At 38.3% G+C, this 8898-nt stretch overlaps 1 protein-coding gene, 1 long non-coding RNA gene, 1 other non-coding gene and 1 pseudogene across 3 annotated transcripts; 3 read left to right on the forward strand and 1 right to left on the reverse strand.

Moving 5' to 3' along the window:
* The first annotated feature begins 227 nt into the window (after window positions 1-227).
* LOC115032948 (MIR399dHG) lies at window positions 228-449 on the forward strand. Its single transcript, NR_163716.1, has one exon. It is a non-coding gene; the product is annotated as an MIR399dHG (long non-coding RNA).
* Window positions 265-389, forward strand: MIR399d (microRNA MIR399d). The gene has a single exon (NR_121064.1). It is a non-coding gene; the product is annotated as a microRNA MIR399d (primary transcript).
* Window positions 450-539: 90 nt separating the features above from the next.
* LOC118476819 (60S ribosomal protein L10-1-like) lies at window positions 540-2642 on the forward strand (annotated as a pseudogene).
* A 3759-nt stretch (window positions 2643-6401) lies between these two features.
* Window positions 6402-8005, reverse strand: LOC103651116 (actin-related protein 2/3 complex subunit 3). The gene is made up of 3 exons (XM_020551171.2): window positions 7372-8005; window positions 7020-7289; window positions 6402-6820 (listed from the first exon to the last, which is right to left on the reverse strand). Exons 1-3 carry the CDS (start codon window positions 7499-7501, stop codon window positions 6678-6680), a joined length of 543 nt encoding a protein of 180 aa, XP_020406760.1. The 5' UTR covers window positions 7502-8005; the 3' UTR covers window positions 6402-6677.
* Window positions 8006-8898: the final 893 nt, after the last annotated feature.

The following is an 8898-nucleotide window of genomic DNA, read 5'->3' on the forward strand; positions in this document are numbered from 1 at the left end:
GCAAAGCATAGCACCGATAGGATCTTGAGAAGGACATGTCTCAGGCAAGAAGAACTAACTAACTATGGCAACGAGAGGGGAATTCTATCTGCATGAACCAGACCCAACAGTGACAGCTAGTTTGCTTTATGAACATGGTCCTGGTTCAGGCACATTCGGGGGGATATCCAGGTTTCGAACGGAGAGGTTTGTGGTATATATAGCATAGGCCATGGAAACATAGAAGTATGAGGCAAGGAAATAGTGGGAGGAAAAGGAAGAAGCTCAAGGTGAGAATCACAGTGTGGCTCTCCTCTGGCATGAAGGCGCGGCTGAGAGGCACGAACAGTTTCTGGCCTTCCCCTGCCAATGCCAAAGGAGAGCTGCCCTGCCATTCGTTAGCCCTGCAAACAGCACGCACAGTTTCCAGATACTGGTGGTGTTTTCAGTGGATCGTTGTCGAGTGTGCACTGAGCGAACGAAGGTTATATATATCCATGGATGTGGTTATTATACATCTTTCTCTGCATCATACATTTCACGCCTCCGCCATCTAGACAATGCCGTCTAACTACCTGCCACAAGAACAAGGTAAAAGTGTAACTAACACTGTTTTTCAAAACCACGGTTTATAATACCACAGTTTACGAATGCTATGACACAACCATGATATATTTTACATCAGCATAATCCAACACTTGTTTAAAGATACAATATTTTGGTTGCCGTATAGGAGAGAAGGAGAAAAGGCAAGACTGTAGTCATGTGTCAGCGAAAAACTTTGGTCCAGAGTCCAGACCAAAGATTTTTTTTAGACTTTCACTGCCATTCATTTTGTGTGATTTGTGGGTTCTGTCTATAGTGAACCGCTGAGTGATGTGATAAACTTGTATGATTATGGACTACTTTTGCAATCTTTCAAAACTTGAGTGTTGATGTCACTTGGTTGAGCACCTATGTCATATGGTTCGCCAGATTTCTTGATAGAATAGCAATGATGACTATGCGACATTTGCACTGAATCATTAAAAAGGGTTTGCTTGAGCTCGAAGTTCTGGTTCTGATTGTTTGATGTTACACCTATGTAATGAAGTAAATGGTGTAGAGGCTAAGGTGGCTGTGGGTGCTTTATTTTCCTTAGTTTGTGTTTTTGTATTTCTAATGACATGCTATGCTTCGATGTCATTTTCTTCACATTAGTTATAACCAGGTCCTTTTTTTGGTGACAAGGACCAGCAAAAATCAACGTACCGTCGTGGTGTCCCTGACCCCAAGATCAGGATCTATGATGTTGGGACGAAGAAGGGAGTGGATGACTTCCCCTTCTGCGTTCACATGGTAAGGTCTTGTTCGGTTATTTCCATTCCATATGGATTGTAAAGAATTTAAAATTTTTAAAAAGAATTTTGACTTGTTATGGATTAAAACACATCCAATCCTGCTCGGCTCAATCCATATGGATTAGCACCGAAACGAACAAGCCCTGAATTAAGAGAAGGAGAACGTTTACAGTGAGACTCTTGAGGCTGCGCGCATTGATTGCATCAAGTACACGAGAGTAATAGTGTCTGGAATGGTGCCTTCCACCTTAGATCTTGTTCGTTTTGCTCTCAATACATATAGATTGAGAGTAATTGAATAGTTTAAATCCTAAACAAGTTAAAATCTTTCATAATTTTTTTAATCTTATCTAATTCACATGAGATAAGAATAACCGAACAAAACCTGTCCATCTTTTCCATTTCCTTCGTATCAACAAGATGCTTTCATGTGCTGGGGCTGATCGGCTCCAGACTGGTACGAGGAGTGCTTTCGGCAAGCCTCAGGGTACCTGTGCTCGCGTGGACATTGGTTAGGTCGTCCTTTCTGTGCGATGCAAAGGAAAGCAATGCTAATCACGCTGAAGAAGCCCTCCGTCATGCCAAGTTTAAGTTCCCTGGCCGACAAAAGATCATCCGCAGCAGGAAGTGGTATGTGGGAAACGAAGACGCTTTCCCTGTTGAACCCAATGTCAAGTCTCAGCATTGACGAAAGGTTTGAATTTGACTTGTTTGCTTCATTGTCTTGATTTTTTCAGGGGTTTCACCAAGTTCGTGCGTGCTGAGTATCTTAAGTACAAGAGCGAGGGTAGGATTGCACCTGATGGTGTCAATGCTACGGTAAAAAAATGTTGTTCCAGCTATTTATTTATTTATGTGTTTCCATCATATTCTTCACATGAAGAACCGATCTCAAATAATATTTTTCTGTTTTGATTCAATTCCAATGTACAGAATATGCCAATTTATTTAATATCGGTTCATCTTTTGGCCTTTGCGCTGGGAAGGCGTTCCGTGCAGTGAACATTCAAGCGTCTGCTTTGACTACATTTTTCTGCCGATTCAATTATGAGGTGTTTGGTTCCACCCCGTTAAAGACTAAAGTTTAGTCTCTACCACATCGAATATTTAAATGATAATTACAGCTATTAAATATAATCTAATTATAAAACTAATTATATAGATAAAGACTAAAGACGAGATAAATTTATTAATCATAATTAAGTATATATTTAATTATTATAATTAATATTCAAATATTTGATGTAACACCAATTAAACTTTAGTCAAGGGAACTATGCTAGAGCTATATATGTTAATGGCTATTACTTGCAGCATGCATGATCTACCTTGTGTAGCCCAGTTTCATATGGTAGTTAAATATTCTTAATAGATTTTATGAACCCTACTATATATTCCTTGTTAATAAGGCTACATCTCACTTATCTGAGTGGGCATGATTGATTTTGTTTCAAAAAGCTATCTTTTGTCTACTTGATGAGTCTGATCTCCAGCAGACTCTCTATTTTACTTCTCATATTGTTTTCTATTTTAAACTTAAATTTACAAAACAGTGTAATCTATAATGCAAAATAATATTTTACACGGCCGTTTACACTATTTGGTGTAGATGGCGACGAGTAGAAAAAACTCATTTTCTGACAAAACGAAGGCTAGCATGGGGATTCCTAGCGGTGGAATTTCATGTGCGCATCGCATCGTACACTGTGCTCACTTCGCTTGTGTAGACAGTTGACAAATTTCTGTGCTAGGAGGAATTTCTCGCATCAGCACAACAACCATCTTATAAAGATTTATCACATCAATAGATATATAATTTTTGAGGAAACAAATAAGATTTAAATGATATCCTAAATACTACTATTTTATTATATAAATTTAGTTAAATTTATGATGTTTTGACTGCTGAATGTGCATTCTCCGTTCGGAAAGGGGAAAAGGTGAACAACGTACAAATTCTTGTTTCAAGAATTTTTAATGCTAAACAAGCTCATCTCCCGTTTCTTTTCCAAATATCCCTACCTTCTCTTCCAATATAATCGAATAAACCGCCTATTATGAATAATCATCCAGTTCCCCCACGCTCTTGTTTATATTGCAAATCATCAATCCAAAAACTGTACGAGGGACGGGAAAATTACCGTGAATAATAACAATCATTACAAGTTTACAATATATATATAGGACAGGTATAACGGGAGCCCTGGGCTTCCAATAGTTAAAGGAAGCCCAGGCCGATCACCCCTGCAACCTGGTTCAACCCAGCGCACCGACTGGACCAGTCTGTTGGTTGCACCACCCACGCCCACGTCTATGCGTGCAAAAAAGGAAATGCATGCATGAGTCAAACACGTTCCCTTGCATGCGCGAAAATTTAGGAAAGATATGTGTGACAGTTTCTATTTTTAAATGTCATGCAGCTAGACTTGTAAGGACCATTTTATGATATATACTGCTACTAAATATGCTATCCTGTGTAGATAATTATGCAATTCGGTATACTGCGTAAAAATCTGTTACCAGCTGCATGCACACGAATTTATGATGAAAATAATGTGCAATGAAAGAAAATGAATTACACGCATAGAAACAAAAAATCGTATTTAATGTTTTATTTTCTTCATAAATATAAGATCTCTCCAACAGCCATGCAGCTAAACACATTAAATCTAGTTTATGATATATACTGATACAAATTATACTACATGGTGTAGGTATTTATGCAATTCGTTATACTGTGTAAAAAATCTGGCATATTGTTCACTGGTGGACGCATCTCCCGGTTGGAGCGTAATAACCTTAAGTTTTAAGCATAAAATCCCTCAATTATAAGCGTATATACCGAGCCAATGTGAGAGGTTGATATCTCGAGTAGGTTGTTATTACGATCCTATTTTTATGGCAGAACCGAAAAACATGGCAGCCGCATGCATGCGGTTATACAGATCCAAAAATTATGGCAAAATGCATGCATGAGTCAAACACGTTCCCTTGCATGCGCGTAAATTAAGGAAAGATATGTGTGACGGTTTCTATTTTAAATGCTTTATTTCCTCCATAAATTTAGGATCGCTGCAACAGTCATGCAGCTAGACTCGTAATTATTATTTTATGATATATAGTGATACTAAATATGCTACACTGTGTAGATAATTATGCAATTTGGTATACTGCGTAAAAATCTGTTACCAGCTGCATGCACACGAATTTATGATGCAAAGAATATGCAATGAAAGGAAATGAATTGCATGCATAGAAACAAAAAATCGCATTTAATGTTTTATTTCCTTCATAAATATTGGATCCCTCCAACAGTGATACAGCTAAACGCATTAGAACTAGTTTATGATGTATATTGAAACAAATTATACTACACGGTGTAGGTATTTATGCAATTTCTTACACCGCGTAAAAAATCGGGCATGTTGTTCACTGGTGGACGCATATCCGGGTGGAGCGTAAAAACCTTAAGTTTTGAGCATAAAATCCCTCAATTATAAGCGTAAATACTGAGTCAATGAGAGGTTGATAGCTCTAGTAGGTTGTTATTACGATCCTATTTTTATGACAGATCCGAAAAACATGGCAGCCGCATGCATGTGGTTTCTATTTTTATACAGATCCAAAAATTATGGCAAAATCGTGGGAGTTTCCATTGTATGCGCGCAAATTACGAACAACATAAATTAATGAATTGCCTTTCCAATGTGCATGCAGTAATACGAACTCCGTGTTCAAGCATAAAATCGTACAGTTTTTAGCGTAAATAGTACATGTGGTAGGCATAAAACACAATAATCGAAAAGAAAACTGCGCCGGATCGGAGGATGTCACGCGTGATCATCGCTGCGCGCATCTCGCGCCTTTCGTGACGTCGCTCGCTCGAACATCACGCCTCATGCGTCGTCGTCGCTACTCGCACGTCGACGGGCGTCGCTTGCTTGCCGGCCTTGGAAGTGCCGCCTCCTCGGGGCTTCGGGGACGCCGCCGCTTGCCCGCACAAGGGCCCCGCTGCGGATCGAGTAACCTCCGCCACCGCGCGTCGAGGTAATGGAGTTGCGGCCACCGGCCTGGGAACCGCCGCCACCGCACAAGGGCGCCGCCGCCGCTCGCCCTCTGGATCGGGGGCGGCCGCCGGCGGCCTAGGAACCGCCGCCACCGCATGTCGAGGTCGGGGAGCCGCGGCCACCGCAGCCACTGGCCGGGGGTCCACCGTCGCGCGCGCTATCGGGCAACCGCCGTCGCTAATGAATCGAGATGGGGCGTGAAAAACTGATCCCTAGCACTACGGATTTTCTTTTATAGACGTCTGGACCTGGTCCGGCTCGACCGGATTGCACTGTCTGACCTGGGCTTCCTTTAGTTATTGGATGCACAGGGCTCCTAATATACAATCTATATATATATATATATGTATGTCAGACTTGATAATCAAAATTTTCGTGCAATCGTAGTGTAATTAAACTACTAAAAGTTATACAAAATTCTAAAAAAAAACTACAGACGTACTTTATTTTACTCTACCATTATATGAAATTTCAAATTCTAACTCATATATTGATAGATAAAAATAAAAAAGATTCTATCAACTATAAAGGATTAAAAACGGTAGATTTTTTTATCTATTAATATATGATGGATTAAAATTTAAATTTTGATATATTACTAAAGGAGCTGTTTGGGACCGTTTTACAAGTGAAACATTAAATCTACATCTGTTTTTGCTTTTTAAATCAGTGGCATAATTTTTATCAACTCTACTAAACTGAAGTCAGCGAAGTACCTTTTAAGGAGCTACACCAAAATAATGAATCCTAGATTCATCAATTTAGTAAATGAAAATTGTAAATTTAGACCGTCTGGCTAACTTTTTATAGATTAGAGCTATTTTTATGAATCTAATGATGCTGCAAATAGACCATAAATAATGAAGTACATCTATTTTTTTAGAATTCTTAGTAACTCTTGTTAGTTTGATTGCACGATAATTGCATGAAAAATTTAATTATACCATTGTCAATACTAAGAAGTTTTTGCTAATACTATACCAATAGTAAGAACATTTGAACTGTCTCGTTTTAGACATCATTGTAGAATATACCCTGTATCAGGTTTCGTCTCTCTGATATAGCAGGGTGAGAATTACAAAAGGCAATACAACATGATAATTACTGTTCCCACGGTTATACATCGCAAATTGGGAACAAATAATTTATCTTATGTCATTCATCTATCCTATCATCGAAGTCTTTGGCTTGTTACTTTGGGATGTAGGATAACTATCTTTGTTGTGTGTGGATACTTCACACGATCATGAGTGAAAAACAGCTTGAAACAGTTGGTACAAAAAGCCCAAGTCTAAAGGATGACAATGTTCATGAACTTCCTCTTAGCAAAAGCCAACCACCACTTGTTTGGAAAGCCATTAGCTCTGTATGCACAGTTGAGCAATCTTCCACTTGTTTCCTCCCTTATCTGCTTCAAATAATTCCTCAACAATTCTGCATTCAGACACAGAATGCACAATCGTCAATTTATCACTGGAATCCATGGGTACATTCGTTTTGCAGACTTAATCAGTCCTACTATGACAACAGACATAATTAAGTGAAAATAATAATTAGCATATTACTTTTATACATAGAAAAGACTAGTCTTGAAAAAAAATATGTGCATACAATTGTAGACGAAAATGTATACCTGCTTCCTCCTGGGACTGGGGAAGAGTGAAAAGTCCAGGGAAAGGAAACCCTGGTTCCCTAGGTACAGGAACTTTCTCCAATCCCAAATTAATGATTGCTTTAGTCCCAACAGCTAGTGTCCGGCAACCTTCTAGTCTTTTTAAGGCAATATTGATATAAAACGTCAGATAGATCAATAACTTGTCTGCTGAGCTTTTCACATGGAAATTTTTGAAGAAAACATTGGCTCGAAAGAAAGTTATGGCTTCATCAACAATGTCCGCTTTATCTGTATAGCATGGACACAAATAAGAATTTCAGTATGATCTTATAGTGGCGGAAGTACATTGAAATCTGTGTAGCCACGATACCAGGGTCAGAGGCTGGTGCCGGGCCCTTGATATGAGTTTTCAGTGGAAGCAAAGGACAGCTGCAAGCTTTTGTGATCCCATTATCATCAGCGAAACTAGAGTGGTAAACCTGGCCATTCATTTCATGCATTTATTACTAGTAACTTGCTCGCGCTTTGCGCGAGTTTTTTTAAACGATACATTTAGACAGTTGAATTAATGTGTTAAACTGGATAGCAACTCAAATTAGAGAATTTGAGGCTTACATAACATTCTTCTAAGTATTATATGAACATGAATCAAATAATTTCATGGATAGGGCCAAATATGGATAATAAACAACATATAAATCGAAGTTCACATAATGTCAATAGTAATCAAAGCATTTTATTGATTAGGAGAAAGATGGACAGTAAACAACATAAAAACCAGAGTGCACGTAAAATTCAAATGCCGAAGTCCAGCATTGATGCAACATTGCATCACAATTTAATAAATAAAACTTTAGCTCAGACTGGTAAGACAAGAACAGAAAGCAAGGAAGCTACCATAGTCAACTGGAACCGTACATAGATTTGTAGCAGTAATGAAATATTGAAGTTTACAAATGTAGCAACATGAGGAGCTTAGAGATTATATTACTGTGTACATATATTCGTAGCAGTAATGAAATGTTGAAGTTTCAAAACATAGCAGCATTGATGAACAGAGCGTGCATCTCTAGAATCGTATTCAAAATACAGAATCTTATTCAGTTTGCATGTCGTCATTACTACTTTTCCTGCTTGTCACCCGTCGTCGTTTGAGGGAGGAGGGGATGGGCTCCAATCTCATTAGCACTGTTTATTAACATAGGGATAGGCAAAACAGTGCTAATGGGATACTACTTTTCTACCTCAAAACAGTCAAAACAGTATCACCCGGCGTCGTTTGGGTATAGAGATATTTTATTACTCATGATTACACTTTTTATTATCTGTTTATTCTTCATCACCCAAAAGTGCACAGCCTAGGTTAGTTGTGATCTCTACCTTTTTTCTTTCTTTTCCTATCAATTTTCTTGGCTGAATTTGTTCATGTACAGTTTCTAGGTCGCCTTAGGCTACCTTGCACTCTGATTTATGAAATTAGTAGTTATGTTCAGTAATCTAGGACATACGTTTGTATCTTCATTCATGCGCCCATTCAATCTCATATCCAATCTGTTTCACAATAATCTTAGATATAATACTTGCATCATTGTCTAAATTGGTAGCATCGCAGATATATTTTTTATCCAAATAATGGTCGTGCTCATGGAAACCTAACCCAATGTTGTTGGACAATGAATAGTTCCTCACTAAAAAAATTTAGAAACCTAGAAGAGCTTTTGCATCGCATTGAAAAATCCACATGTTTGGCTATTCAGCCTTATGATTTGTTTAGAATTTTGTTTCACTTATTCTATTGCATGCATTTTGTTTACTCATATTGCATCATGCCATAGTCATGCCAACTATCCCTGAATAAATATTCAGTTTTTCAAAACTTGTTGGACAATTAAGAGCT

The sequence above is a fragment of the Zea mays genome, chromosome 3 (assembly GCF_902167145.1).
Source record: "Zea mays cultivar B73 chromosome 3, Zm-B73-REFERENCE-NAM-5.0, whole genome shotgun sequence".
Taxonomy (NCBI): domain Eukaryota; kingdom Viridiplantae; phylum Streptophyta; class Magnoliopsida; order Poales; family Poaceae; genus Zea; species Zea mays.